Here is a 14,630-nt window from a genome sequence, read left to right as displayed (position 1 = left end):
TTGTAGCCATTTAATGGCTGCAGCAACTCCCACGCGATCAGCTGACAGTCGTCGCAGTCGCTAGATAATTTTTCAGGCACAGCCAGCGGCGTCTTTTCGTGCCCTCCAATTGTGGGGCTATAAGTGCTGCAGATCACAATTTGTGTGTGTTTTTTTTTTGTCTCACAAAGAAAAGGACATCAATCAAAAGGCCTGAGGTGGCGGGATTTAACTTTTATAATTTTTATTAATGGCCAAGTATGCGCTTCGATATAAAAAGAAATGCTGTTGAATGCTTATAATTAATTAAGACATATTTATGGCAGAAGACATTGGACAAATTTTGTTGTTGTTGTTGTAGTTAGATATTGCTATTGTTGTTGTTGTTGTTGTTGCTGCTGCTGCTGTTGTAGTTGGCACATTTTGTGGGCTCCTTGAGCTGTTTAGCTGGCTGTCAAGCTGGACCGCCTAATTGGGATTCAGCTTGAGTTCAGCGTTGGCCGCATTGAGGCGCGATTTGGTTGGCAAATTGCGCTCCTTCTTCTCCACGAAGATCTGATAGTGGCCCTCGCCATAGCCAAAGCTGTGCATGGTCTTCCTCATGGCATCCGGTATGAGCTTGAATCCGCCGCGTCTCTCCATCACTGGCGAGTCCTGGCAGTCCGTTTGGCCGGGCTCGCAGCGGCAGTCGGGCTGCTGGCACGCCTTGTTCTCGATGATGCAGAACAACTGCAGGCACTTGCGCATGATATAAATCATGAGGAATATTATCAAATTGGTGGCAAATAGATGCTTGCGCGGCGCCAGAAACAACATCCTGACTGGTTAGACACTGGGCACTGACTATCACAGCACGTGTGCGGTAATTCTCTCGGTGGCGTTTGCTTTCGGTGCGAGACGGCTGTCCGACGGAGGGCTAAACATGGACTGAGTGAAGGATGCAGTCCTCGCTTGGGCTTATATAGGAGCCATGCTCTTACCTACTTAGGTAATTTTCTTAGGGTGGTCAGGCAGGCGCATGCAGTCGCCGGGTACAGTCGACCGGCGTTAGTCCTTCAGATTAGGTCGGTTTGCCTGTGGGACAGCCGGACAGCCAGACAGCTAGACAGCTAACGTCTGCGCTGATGTGTTTATGAGTTTGTGGAAAATATTAACTCAGAAATTGGTTTATCGCACACAGGCAACGGCGCTTCTAGCGAAGTCTCAGCTACAGTTGGCAAACACAAAGCGGCGCACTCACACACACACTTACACGCAGACAGCTGACGGAAAAGTGAATTTCCCGTACGTCTTGATTCCTAAAAAAAACGAGAAGAAAATACTTGCATAAATTCACAAATTGAATATAAATAAATTTCCTGCAAGGAGGCGAGCGAAGGAAATCAATATCTATGCTGTGCATATGGCACGTGCCACGCCCACTGCATGATAGAGCGCCCAATCTGCAGTCAATTCAATTTGACTTTCAAATGCCATGAATATGGCAAGTGAACCAAAATATATATATATATAGAGGGAGAGAGAGAGAGAAAAAGTCGGTTGGCCATTTAGCAGCTGGCGCTTGGGCTCTTGGCTAATCAATGTGGCCAGCGCTCATTAGGACGTCAAAAAGTTGGCCACTCTTTTTGCACCTGTTCGCAAAATGTTAGTTATATATAGTCTCACCTTGCCCTCTCTCACTCGCACCCTCGCCCTGCTGCCGCTCTATCTCTCTCTCTCTCTCTATCTGCGCAAAGTTGGAAAAACTTTAAGGCGAAGCTTCGTTCGTTGCTTTTCATTTATTTGTATTTGCTTGTTTTCAATTGATTATTTTTTTATTTAATCTATGCTTTATTTGATTTTATTTTTTATTTTATTTGCAGCTTGGCCCAAACAATTCGGCTTCATTTATTGACTTAATCATTTGATTGCGTTTTTCTGCATGCGCTGATTGAATTCCTGCGCCAGTTCGTGTTCAGCCCGGGCGAGTCGAGCTAATTAGTTTAATTGATAGTTTTGGCCTGGCTGGCAGCATTCCACACTCTTTTCTTTTGGCTTAGACGGATGGGAAACTTTTGTGTGGCTAAAACGAGTGTGTGCCGAATTAGAGCCAGCTTAAAGAGCAGCTGGCTTTGCTTTAAGTTCAATGTCTGCAGGGAATCCTGCTAAGCGGATATTGCATCAGTAGCTGAGTGAAGGAATTTCTTTTTAAATTGAAGCAGCGCGCTTTATAGCCGCACATAAAGCAAATATTTCAATCTACGTTTCGCCACATTTTATTATGATTTTACGATTTTTGTTTTGATGCTCGTTAAACTCTTTCAAAAGTGTTTCATATTGGTTTTGCTACAGGTTTACAATTGAATACTTGTGAGAGGGGGAGAGGGTGAGCGAGAGAGACAGAGAGTGTGTGAGATAGAGAGACTTGTTGTGGGCAATATTTATGTGCCGCATGTGTTGGCATTTAAGATGAGTTTTTGATGAAAGTAAATATACATATGTGCATATATATATATGTATATACGATATATTGGTTTGAATGGCGGCATATAAATCGTGGCACGGCACACGGCGCACGTGCTGAGCAGTGGGTCTTGAGGAGCCCTCACGTCCTTGCACTTTTTGGCAGCTTTCATAAATATTTATGATACGGCGGCGCTCCATGCCACAGCTGTCCCTCTTTATAACACACACACACGCACACAAGCACACACACGCACAGTTATTTATAAAGATATATTTGTGTATCTGCGAGACGTAGCAACAAAAGAAAGGTGCGTTGCCTTAACCCGCGACTTGACCCAGGCTTGGCTGGGCCAACTCCAGGCCACGCAGCCCCCCGTCCCCATTATAAATTATGCATTAAAAAGTTCAGCATTCAACTTGATTTTGATTGTGTTTTCTAGCTTCGTAATTGTGGCAGTCGCGCGTGCCGCAGTAAATCTGCAACGGGTTCAGCCTCCAGCCCCAGCTCCCTGTCTCTATCATTGGCAGACAGCTCTATCTCTCTCTCTCTCTCTCTGGCTGGCTACCTGTCGCCAAAGTTGGCCATTTTAAGCACATTATCCAGCAGAGTCGACGGAGCCAAATAGAATTTACTCTCAGCGCGATTTGCATTTATTTCGTTGCGCAGCAGCCGGCCCACTTGGCTGCCAGCAAATTGTGGCCTCTAATTCTATTGAAATTGCGATTTCGCGTTGCCCAAGAAATGTGCAGTGTTTGGGGCCACAACACATAATGCGTCTGCTTACTTGGCCAACTGATGGCCGAGGCCAGACAGAGAACGAGAGAGAGCGAGAGAGTGAGAGGGGGAGACCATTAGGCAACGGTATCTCAAGCACACTGAGGATGGGCTTTTTGCAACATCAACAACAACAACAACAAGAATATCAACAACAACAGCAACAGCTATAACAACAGCATCTGCATCCATCAGACCAAACAATTTCCGTCAAATTTCCATGCGCTGACAAAAGCTTTTCACTTGAGTGCCAGACAAAAGCCGAGAGCAGGGCTAAAGGCAGTGGCAGGCCGAGCAGGCTGGCTGAGAAATGTTTGCATTACGTAGCCAGAAATTAAATGGCCAACAAGTCGCAGCTTCAATGCGCTTTCCAAGCCAGCGCAATGTGAGGCCAGGCATAAGAATCTTAACTACTTATCAGAGAAATAACTATAAGAATTTCGAGTGCAAAAACTTTGACTATAAGAATATGAATAAATAAAGAATAATAATGAATAAGGCAATATTTGGTTCGCATTAAAGTAAGGAATGAAGAATTTATTAAATTAATCCTTTAATCATTATCTGCGATGAGCAATTGGAAAAGGTTCCAGGAGACAGTCATGTACATATATGAAAAGCGGAGCATCAATAAAATAACTTCGAGAGAAACAGAAAGGATTCAGACGTAACTTAAACCTTCATAACTCAAGCGCCTTGCCCCAAAGTTCCATAACTGAGACCCCAAGCGAACCTTTAAGGTAATAATTCAACTAAAACATAGAGCAAGCCTTCATCTGTCTCTATCAGCATTCTCTTTGGTTTTTAGGCTTTGCTACCTTCTCATGCGACATCCGAATGCGAGCCTTAAGCGAGTCAATGCCTTTCTCTTTCAAGGCTCTCTGCTTGGCCCCAGCCTAAGCCCTAACCCCGTTTAATTCCAAAGTTTCCCAAAAGCCGCTTTTCATGTAACTATTCTCCAAAAACTTGTATAGATTTGAATGCAGCTTAAGCAGCTGCTGTCGGTGCCCTTGCAGTGCAGGTCTGGCCAAGCGCTTGGCTTAGCTGAGATACTAGAGGCTCGTGTTAGGCCCGCTTAATGCGCAAAGCCAGTTAGGTGTCTGCCTGGGATCTGCGCCTGCCAGCCTCTTAACAGACATATTCAAAGTCATTACTTTGCATTTTACACCTGACAACAAGGTAGCGCAAAGGCTGAGCCGCCAACAAAGGGCCCAGCTAACCATGTCTTTTGGCATGGATCCAGAAATATTTACATAAATGTGTATATGTCTGTCTATGTATGTATATATTCGTGTAGGTGCGCTGGTCGAAATGCTGCGCCAACAACATGACTGTGGCAATTGTTATCTCAGCTGGCGGCTGGAGTTCGTGACAGCGTGGACAGCCACCGAATTGAGCCACTGCCGCCAGCCAGCACCCGCTAACGGTCATTAGCCACTTGCAGCTGCAACTGGCTCTGCCGCTGCCGCTGCCGCTGCTGTCATTCAAATGTCATTAGTCCATGGACTGGGTCAAGCGTAGCTCCAGCCCCAGTCCCGTCATGGCCGGCAGGAGAGGTGGCAGGAGGCTGCAGGAGACGGCAGTCTCGTAATTTCATTTCGCCAAACGAGCGCAAATTGACGCGCGTCGCATGTGAGCAGCGCCTTGCCTTGCCACGCCTTCCCCTGGCTTGGCTTGGCTTGGCTTGCCATCTGCATTTGATTAAATGCCTCCAGTTGGCGCCTCTTAGGCTCGCTTCATTCTCTCGCTTTAATTGCAACGAAATTAAAACGCTCTGCATACTTCTCTGCATCAGATTTATGATTGCAATTCGTTATTTATCACACAGCTGCCCCACGCTGCGTTGCCAATTTCAATTTTCAATTTTCAATTTTCAATTGCAGAAAGATTTATGCTTTTCGCTTGCTGCACTAAATTTCGCTTTTCATTTTCGTTTTCCGCTCCCCGTTCTTCGCCCCACCCATTTTCATTGTCGAGTATCAAAATTCTAACCGCCGGCTGCAATTTTCCACTGTTCATTTTGATTTTGGGTGGGATTTCGGGCCCCGCAAAAACTAGTCTAACAAATTTATTGTGTAAACTGTTGTCGACATCGGCATTCGACGCATTGCTAATGGGTTTTTGAATATGTTTATACAAGTGCGGCCGTCGCGTGGATCTCGGCCAAAGAGCTCTATAAATATTTATTGATATTTTATCTCGTTTTGCTGTTTGTTGCCTTTTGCCATGCCGCAAAAACTGCACAAATGGCAAAAAGTACAAAAATGGCAAACGCAATTAAATTCAATTAAATTGATTTGAATTGCGTTTTTTATTGCCAAATATCGCATGAGATTTAATCACATTGATGCTTGCTCTCCTCTCCCTCTTTCGCTCGCTCTCTCTCTCTCTCCCTCTCTTTGTTTTTTTGTCGTCTATTCATTTGGGAGAATATTGCTAACAAATTGTTAATTGAATTCATTTGGCTGGCATTATCAGCTATATGAATTATTTTTGCGGCCATTTGGCAGGTAAAGAGCCGACAGCATAAATAATACAAATGTTAATTGAGTTTTTTTTTCGCATGGCTTTTTGTGCACTTTGATTTTTGTGATTGGCTAATTTAGTGGCAGAAAAATATAGATAAAACAGTTTTATAATAGATACACATATATGTATGTGTGCGTATTTGTATTTAGGCAAATTTGTGTAACAGTCAGTTATGTGACAAATATGATCAAGCTATTGTGATTTGTGGATGTTGTCAAGGACGTTTCTCAATCTTCAGGATCTCGGTTGAGCAAGAAGCGATAAGAGAGTTAAATATGTTTATCACATCAATGTAAGTTTATTATAACTCCATTTGCCTACATATGATAGTCGAATATTATTTTTAATTCTGCCTAAAAACGCGTAAAATGAATCGAGTGTTCATTGTTATTCATATGCCATATTTATACTCATTCAGATTCATTTTTCACAGTCTATTGGTATGTAGAGGTATCCAAGTTAAGGTTCAGGCATCCCCTGCAAAAGTAGAACTGTTCGCTTCTGGCTTCAATTTAACAATGACAGCGAGCAAACAGAGTGCGAGCGAGCAGAGCGAGAGCAATCGTAGGTTAGAGAAAGCAGAGAGAGAGTGAGAGCGAGAGAGAGTAGAGTAAGAATGAAATTCACGCTCTTACAAATGCAGCTGTATACGCTGCTGCTCTATATAATACATTCAATTTGGGAGGTATATAACATCTCTTATCAATCACCCTACCTCTAAGAGAGCCATTTTATATTTCTTAATATTGCTGCATTAATATTTTAATTTTATTTTTATATTAATATTCATATTTTTATAGAATTATAATATTATATTTATATATTGTTATATTATTCTATTAATATAATATCCTATATACTTATTCAGTTTTTATATTGACATGTTCGTTGTTGAATCAATGTCAAAACGTAAAAGTTCTCTTTAAAACGTAAAAGCTTTTATCGCAAGACTCGCTCGCTCAAGATCACACACACAGTCACACGCACACACGCATAATAGGGGCTTCTGTAGTCACAACAATAAAGTTGCCTTTGCATTTGAAGCTTTTGTGTTTGCGATCCAGCGACGGAAGATAAAGTTTTGTTGTTGAGTAAAAGCTCGTCGCTCACGCTAGCTTTAGCTTTTTAGAAAGTGTGTGATAATTGACAGCTGTTATAAACCCGCATCAATACGATCAACGATGACAATCTCTCTCTCTCTCTCTCTCGCTACTCTCACACTCTCAGCTCTTCAGGTGTTTTTCAGCTATTGATTAACTCTGCTAATGAGCCTGATTAAAGGTCAGTTCGCGCTCTTTGCTCACATTTCCGCAGAATTTAATGTGAGCGGCAAAACAAATTATGTTTTAGTTTTAGTTTTGCTGGCGAGCTGTTCGCGTTCATTGCTCTGCGCCAGACTACTACAAAAAGAAAAAACTTTTGCGCAAAACAAAATAACATTCGGCTATATTAAAACATATATGTAAAGCAAATAGAAAACATTTAGTATATGCTTTAGCGTATGCCCAGATTATATCACACTCAACGACGCGTGGGGCCAGCAATATGACAGCAGTTCCAGCGGACGCCAAGCTAATTGGACACAATGAGCAACAGCAACAGCAACAACAACCACAAGAACAGGTAATTAATTAAGCAACAACTGATTGAGTGGGGATCATAAATGGCATTGCAGTGCGGCTTATCTCAGCCAGATACAAATCCCGCTGTCTATGGCCGCAAGAGAGTCGAGAGTACCTTTGAACCGGTTCGATTGCAATTTGAACCCTCTCAGCTTATCGCCGGCGGCCACTATGTAATGTCTGCCTGATAAGAATTTGAAGCCGCACGAATCAGAAATCAATAGGAAATTAGACAGTTGCGGTAGCTGAGCGAAATTCTGAAGTTGAAATTCCGATTCCGATTCCAATTCCGATTGCGAGAGATAAGTGGAGTTGAGAGTTGCTCGGTTGCCCTTCGCTGTTATTAAGCTCATTAGAAGTTCATCAAAATGTTGGCAGGAGTGGCAGGAGCTGGCAGCGGGTCGAAGGGCGGTGCTACTTTTTGGTATAAAAACTTTTGCAGACACTGTGTCACACTTGAAAGCATTTTGCGCTAATTTTCAAGTTGAACGAGCCAAACTCTTCGGCAAAAGCAAAAGCAACAGCAACAACAACAACAATAACAAAGACAATTGAAAAGTGTCGTGAAAAGTTTTTCCTGTGGCGCAAAACTACGAAAATCCATTTGTCGACATTTAAAGTTTGCATGCGCTACAAGTCAATTGCAGACGGGGCAGATAGAGGGGATAGCTAGCTCAGCCTTCCCCTTCTCCCTCTCCCTCTCTCCATCCCTGGCTATCAGCAAAAAAAGAAGCTAGATGATAAATTGTCGGCTTGCTGCGCACTGACTGCTGGCCATCAATCTGCAGCGGTGCGCGGCTCAGTTTCTCGTGTGAACCAGACGATTGATCAAACCAATATGAGCACAATGCGCTTGAGACCGGCTAGCAAATACCCTTACACATTGTTATCATAATGATAATGTCAAAGTTCATGTATTTGTCTTGAGTGATTTGTAAGTTTTACACTCCTGATTAGATTAGGTCTAGATTAAAGTCGAACAATGGTTTAGTCAGAGCGTAACCGTTATCAATTTCTGTTTAGTTTTTCCCTCAATATTTGGTATTCCTAGCCAAACTGCCATCCTTTTGTCTCGCTGCCGCTGCGAACCCTTTTCGACTGTTTGAGCACCCTCGGGTTATTCCGTACACTATCAAGTTTTGGCATGTCAATTAGCTGTGTCTGTGTGTGTGTGTGTGTTTGTGTGCGTGTGTCTCACCTACCTCTGCTACCTTTGCAGCCGATGGACGTGCGCATCAATATGCCCTGGGGCTATGTGGTAGGCCGCTGGTATGGCAATCGACAGGTACGCCCGATACTGGCCCTGCACGGCTGGCTGGACAATTTGGGCACTTGGAATACGCTGCTGCCGCTGCTGCCCAAACACCTGGGCGTCCTCTGCATTGATCTGCCTGGCCATGGGTATTCGTCGAAGCTGCCGGAGGGGATTGCCTATCATTTTGTGGACTACCTGTGCGTGATACTGCGCATCATGGAGGAATATGGCTGGCAGAAGGTCTCGCTGATGGCCCACTCCATGAGCGCCATGCTGTGCTTCATCTTCGCCTCGCTCTACCCGCACCGCCTGGACATGCTGATCAGCATTGACATTGTGAAGACGCGCTACCGCAAGCCGCCCTCGCAAATCGATTACCTGCGCACCAACATCGAGCGCTACATGATCGAGGACGAGCGGTTCGCGAACGCCAAGCGCCAGGAGCCGCCCGCGTACACTTGGCAGGAGCTGGAGCACGTGCTGCACAAGGGCTCAGCGGGCTCGGTGCCCCTGGAGAACTGCCATCACATCCTCGACCGCAATGTGGCCAAGTCGACCAAGTATCCGGACAAATACTTCTTCTCCCGCGACGGCCGCTGCAAGTACTACTTCGAGTTCCACACCAGCCCCCCCTTCGCCGCGGAGCTGGCGCGCACCATACGCAACGTGCCCTATTGTGTGATCAAGGGCTCCGAGTCGAACTTCATTGACGACGAGAGCCAGGAGGTTATTGACATACTGCGCTCCAATAATCCACACTTTGAGCTGCACGAGGTGCAGGGCACCCACCACGTGCACCTGAACAATGCGCAGGGCGTGGCCGAGGTAATCAATCCGTTCATAATGCACCACAGACCGCCCCACCTGGAGACCTGGACGGTGGATGAGAAAGAGGAGCTGCCCGAGGTGGTGCAGCAGTTCGCCCTGGCCGTCGACGAGGCGGAGAACGTGAAGCGCCGCAAGAGAAAAAGCAACCTCTAGCTGTTGCACCCATCTCTGAGGCGAGGCGACAGTGCGAGCCGGAATCTATCTAGAAATTTAAATCAATCAAAGCGTAGTTAAGCCCAAACAGAAACAGAAAACAGAAAATCATAATTTAAGCGTCGACAAATGAATGTGAGTTAATATATATTGATTACCGCAATAAATAATGAATTTGTCTTGCCCTCCGTTGCAGTTGGCCAAATCCAGACACAATTTTATCTTAATTACTTTCGCGAAACCTGAACTTTTAAAAGCTTATCTAACGTCTGCCTGTGCTTGGGATTTCCACAGAAATTGATATATACAAATACAGCTACACATATGTATATACGGTATAGTATATTACAGAACATGCACCTTTTTTTTTCTGTTTCGCCCCCATTCGATCAATCAAGCTGGGGCTGGCATTTAATTTCGCTTTAATCTTTGGGTCGCAGTTCATTGGCCACTTCATTAGTGATAAGGGAGCAAAGGATGTGCGGCATCCACTTAAAAACAATGGCGTTGCAGAAAAACAAAAGGGGCCACCAGAGACAATGTGTGTGTGTGTGTCCCTCTCTCTCTCCCTCCCCCACTCTCTCTCTGTCGCTGTAAACATTTTGAATGTGTGCCTCGAGCCACACTAAATAGCAAAGGCAGTCGGAGCGTATCGATATTGAATGCGAACCACACCCACTCGCGTAGGTCGGCGAGGCTCGGCTTCGGGCTTCAAAAAATAAACAAATTTAACGTTTTTATTGCCATAGCACGTTGCGGCCGGGTTTTCTACGTAAATTAAATTAGGTAGGAGCCGGAAAAATTGCGGCAACAACACTCGCATTGGCTGTAGATAGATAGACAACGTTGCTGCTCCGACTGCCCCGACTGCCAGCGGCTGCAATGCGATTACGTTTTTCCGACGTAACGAAATTGATAGCAGATATAAATGTTTAATGTTTCGGCAATAAAATTGTGGCAAAAGGCTGGTGAATCACTGCGATGTGGGCGGGGCAGGGTGCCGGGCCACTCTGTCAGTTCTGTGGGCAGCAGCCCAAGTTCTGGCCGCCGGACTGATAAAACATCTTTATGATAAATTCGCTTGTGGTTAACGCGCAATTTCATTTGTTAAAAATCAATAAAAACGAAAATCATTTAGGCGAGCCGGCGAGCACTGGCCGAGCTCAACTACTTTTGGGTCGCAGCTAACCTGCACTTAAACTCTTATCATAATATTTACATTAAAATTCAGCGGGCACTTTTAGTAAATTGCATTGCATGAATTAGTCTATTGAGCGGGGTCAAATGATGCTTGAGAAATGGAGGACTTGAAGTGCCTCAGCTATGAACGTTTATGCGGGTTTTCAGCTTCATTGCATACATTAAAGACGATGGACAATATTAATGGAAGAGCAAGTTTATAGAATATATAAATTATATGTAAATAATAATAATAACATTATAATAATAAAGGTTAGATATATATTTAAATATATTTTATATATTTTTATGGTAAATATAAATATATATTTTTGTGGAATTGTATGAATAAATATTTTGTACATATATATATTCATAGCAGTATTTTGAAATATATAATTATATAAATTTTCAAATTTAGTCAAAGTAAAACAGTTTTAAGTAAAGTAAATAATAAACTCTGTAGCTCACTTAGCTTGAAAGACCTTCATATGGAACCCATTTTAGTTCTTACTTATCTCAGTTAAAAGTTAAATCCAATTCCAATTCCAACTTAAAAAAGCTGGGACAGTTTTATATTAGGAAAAAATAAATAAATAAAATTAAAAAAAAAATTATTTTTACTCTATTTTTAGCACATATTTTCGAAGACATTCAGATTTTTAAATTTATTTAACACATATAATTATTAAATGGCTGACCCCAACAGCTTTACCTTTGAACCTAGCAGACCTTGAAGCATTGACCTTTAAGTAAATATATATTTATATAGTAGTGTTAGTTTTAATTATATTCGCTAGTTAATAAAAGTTTTAAAACTTTTCTCTCTTCGATTTTTATTGCTACAACAAAATTGTATTTGCTCGATTTTTATTGCTAAGCAAAAACACATTTGTATATAATTTGTTATACGCGCATCTGCACTTGGGTAAACAATATATTGATAATACCTTAACGCTAGGAACCTCAAAACTTATTCGCTTTGTCACTGGCAGCGGCGGAGTTAATTGGAAACTGTTGAAAGACGCGCGTCTTATCCAGCTGCACGGCCTGCAGCTCGTGCGGCTGCTTGTCGTGGGCGAGAAAGTGGTTGGTGTGCCAGAACTGGGTCTGGGCAGCGGGCAGATGGAGGCGTCGCACGCCCAACAGGCGATTGCGAACATCGACGAGGCTGGCGGAGCGAGGCTGCAGCCAGAGCGTCAGCACGATGGCCAGCAAGGTGAGCAGCAGGTAGGTGAGGCTGCTGGCCAATAGCGCTGTCCACACATTGTCCACGCCCACCTCGTACTTGGTGGCCTCCATGACGGCCAGCTGCAGCACAAAGCCGACGGCGAGCGAGAGCTCGGCGTAGAGGAATGGCGAGCACTCCAGCAGCCAGTGCAGAGCCTGCGTGGACAGCATGCCGGCGCTGGCGTAGATGAGGCAGAGGAACAAATAGCAATGCTCCGATTGATCCTCATTGTAGATGCAGAGCAGGGCAGCCACCAGTGTGAGTTGAATGACGCCCATCAGCAAATACAGCAGCTTTGGGGTGTAGCGCAGCAGGAGTAGGGCGCTCAGGGCACAGCCGGCGGCGTATAGAGCGAAGGGCGTGAAGAGCTGGTAGTCTTGCATAAATCCCCGGGTGGAGGTCCACATCAGCTGCAGGTGGACGGGCGAGTGCAGCAGGCAGCCGCTCTGCAGCACCAACACAAGGCCGCCCAGCAGCAGGACAAGCCATTGGCGACTCTGCTGCAGCCGATAGTCCTGGCGGTCCACGAACTGCGCCAGCACGGCCTGGCGTGGCAGAAAGGCCAGCCGCTCCTCGTTGAGCAGATTGAAGACCAAGTCACGTGACTGCTTGTAGTTGTGCACGCCCAGATGCTGCAGCAGCTCGTTGACGAGCACGAGCAGCAGCAGCAGCAGGTTGACGCCCAGCGCGACGAGGCCGCAGCGCTGCGGCTCGAACTCGTTGAACAGGACAAAGCCGGCGGCCAGGCCGCAGGCATGCGAAGCATTGGCCATGGCAATCCTTGCCGGCCGCAGGCCCGAGGCATCGCTGCGCAGGCTCACATAGCTGAAGCCGGCCAAATAGACCACGCTCAGGCCAATAAAGCTGAAGTAGTAGCTAACCGCTGGGCAGAGGAGAGAATGTGGATAGTTAATTTCAATGTGAAACAAAGTAAACGGCCGCGCTTACCCAACTGCTTGCTGAGCAGGAAGCAGCTGCCCAGGAGCGAGCAGAGCAGCCCGTAGAAGATGATGTAGTAGTGATCAAAGCTATAGCGTTGCTTGATATGCTTGCGCACGGTCCAGCCGATAGCCAGGACCAGCACCACGATGCCAGCCATCAGGGCGTACCAGTGTGGCCACAGATTGTCGTAGACGAAGGCCGACTTCAGATAGTAGCCTAGCGAGAGGCCGCTGCCCCAGAGGCAGCACAGAACTGTGGAGCAAACACACAACGCAACAAGTCAAAACAAGCAAAGCAAAGCTCGCTCCAAGGTCAGTTCGACTTACCTAGCACATCGGGCAGCTGGAACATGCTGCGCACTGCCTGCCACAGGGAGTCAAAGGCCAACGAGCGGAGCTGCATCGATGGGCAGGGACATCTGAGCGTGTTGAGAGCGTTTCCACAAATGATATCGAATGCATTCGCCGAGGCGGGCAGAAACACTATCGGCGGCTGCTGGCAGATAGATAGCGCGATCTTGTCATTGTCGAGCAGGCTGATAAGATAAATGCCGCCGAACATGAGACGCTCTAATTAAACGACTCTCGAATCAATAAGGTCTAGCTCCACTGATGACTGTGAATCAGCAGCCAAGCAGCTAGCTGGCATTCTTTCCTCAGCTCAGTTGCAACATAAACAAAGCAACAATTGTGGCTAGAGATTTTATGAATGAGAAAGATTTAAAGAATGAGAGATTTAAATACCTAAAAAAATAAATTAATAAAAATTAAATTAAAAAAAAAAAATAATAATAATAAATAGTAATTAATAATAAATCGATAGTAATTAAATTAATTTTATAAAATAAATTAACCAAAAAATATAAATCATTAAATAATTTTGTTGTTAATATTGGTTAATTTTGATGAGCAATGATTGTTCTTTTTTTATTGTTGTTATTATCATTTCCTTTTTTAATTTAGTTCATTTCTTCATTCATCTCCTTTTTGTTTGTATTAAAAAAAATATCTATTTTTTTTATCTTAATTAATTTTATTTTTAATCTTAGCTCAATGATTTTTATTATTATTCTTTTAAACTTTAGCTGATATACTTTTATGTATATCACTTAATAAATATATTATTTATATTACCTAATTTTATTTACTGGTGAATATATACTCACTTTAATATACTCCACTTATATTATCTGTGTACATTTATAGCTTTTCATAAATTTCAAGCTCTGCCGAAAATCTCTAAAAAGAAATTACTTCCCATATTGCATATAAAAATATTGATATAAATTTTCATGCTTCTGCCTCTTCCATTCATTTGCATAAAAACAATTTACCGCATTTTGGCTATTTTCAATGTGTTAAGGATATAAAAGTTATCTCTTAATTTATAGCCATAAAATATTTATGGCCAACTGTCGATAAACTTTGAGTGAAATCAATTGAGGGCTTCGGCTCTATTCATGAAATGAATTGATTTCACTTTAAATATTGATAGAAATCTTCAGAGCAATTTCTTGCAGTCGCCAATGTATTGCATTGTGTCAGCATTTGGTTGAGGATTGCGAACGATGAAATAAATCAAATTCAATCGGAAAAGCAATTTGTACGACACTTAAAGCAAATATTTGGCTTTGGCCGGTGCAGGGCAAGGTATGCTGGCTTGCATATTTCATGGCTAATGAATTGGATCTAA

The 14,630-nt window shown here is 43.8% G+C and overlaps 3 protein-coding genes across 3 annotated transcripts; 1 reads left to right on the top strand and 2 right to left on the bottom strand.

The window, feature by feature from the left end:
• Positions 1-206: 206 nt before the first annotated feature.
• On the bottom strand, positions 207-1,420 carry LOC108652300 (uncharacterized). The gene has a single exon (XM_018102449.3). It carries the CDS (start codon positions 793-795, stop codon positions 448-450), a length of 348 nt encoding a protein of 115 aa, XP_017957938.1. The 5' UTR covers positions 796-1,420; the 3' UTR covers positions 207-447.
• A 5,645-nt stretch (positions 1,421-7,065) lies between these two features.
• Positions 7,066-9,757, top strand: LOC108652491 (putative serine hydrolase). Its single transcript, XM_018102687.3, has 2 exons — positions 7,066-7,351; positions 8,570-9,757. The coding sequence occupies exons 1-2, from the start codon at positions 7,274-7,276 to the stop codon at positions 9,584-9,586; spliced, it is 1,095 nt and encodes a 364-aa protein (XP_017958176.1). The 5' UTR covers positions 7,066-7,273; the 3' UTR covers positions 9,587-9,757.
• Positions 9,758-11,411: 1,654 nt separating this feature from the next.
• Positions 11,412-13,641, bottom strand: LOC108650821 (uncharacterized). The gene is made up of 3 exons (XM_018100112.3): positions 13,265-13,641; positions 12,945-13,190; positions 11,412-12,879 (listed from the first exon to the last, which is right to left on the bottom strand). The coding sequence occupies exons 1-3, from the start codon at positions 13,497-13,499 to the stop codon at positions 11,732-11,734; spliced, it is 1,629 nt and encodes a 542-aa protein (XP_017955601.2). The 5' UTR covers positions 13,500-13,641; the 3' UTR covers positions 11,412-11,731.
• Positions 13,642-14,630: the final 989 nt, after the last annotated feature.

This window comes from Drosophila navojoa, chromosome 4 (genome assembly GCF_054131105.1).
Source record: "Drosophila navojoa isolate 15081-1374.11 chromosome 4, UAZ_NAV_1.0, whole genome shotgun sequence".
NCBI lineage: Eukaryota > Metazoa > Arthropoda > Insecta > Diptera > Drosophilidae > Drosophila > Drosophila navojoa.
Note: the sequence above shows the minus strand (reverse complement) of the source record. Positions and strands in the feature narration are given on the sequence as shown.

Bases quoted from the DNA above. Each gene is read 5' to 3' on its own strand.
- LOC108652300 (XM_018102449.3), bottom strand. From the start codon at position 795: ATGTTGTTTCTGGCGCCGCGCAAGCATCTATTTGCCACCAATTTGATA.
- LOC108652491 (XM_018102687.3), top strand. From the start codon at position 7,274: ATGACAGCAGTTCCAGCGGACGCCAAGCTAATTGGACACAATGAGCAA. The intron at 7,352-8,569 runs GTAATTAATTAA...CTACCTTTGCAG, and splicing joins AACAACAACCACAAGAACAG to CCGATGGACGTGCGCATCAA.
- LOC108650821 (XM_018100112.3), bottom strand. From the start codon at position 13,499: ATGTTCGGCGGCATTTATCTTATCAGCCTGCTCGACAATGACAAGATC. The intron at 13,191-13,264 runs GTAAGTCGAACT...TTTGCTCCACAG, and splicing joins CCAGCTGCCCGATGTGCTAG to TTCTGTGCTGCCTCTGGGGC. The intron at 12,880-12,944 runs GTAAGCGCGGCC...TCCTCTGCCCAG, and splicing joins CCTGCTCAGCAAGCAGTTGG to CGGTTAGCTACTACTTCAGC.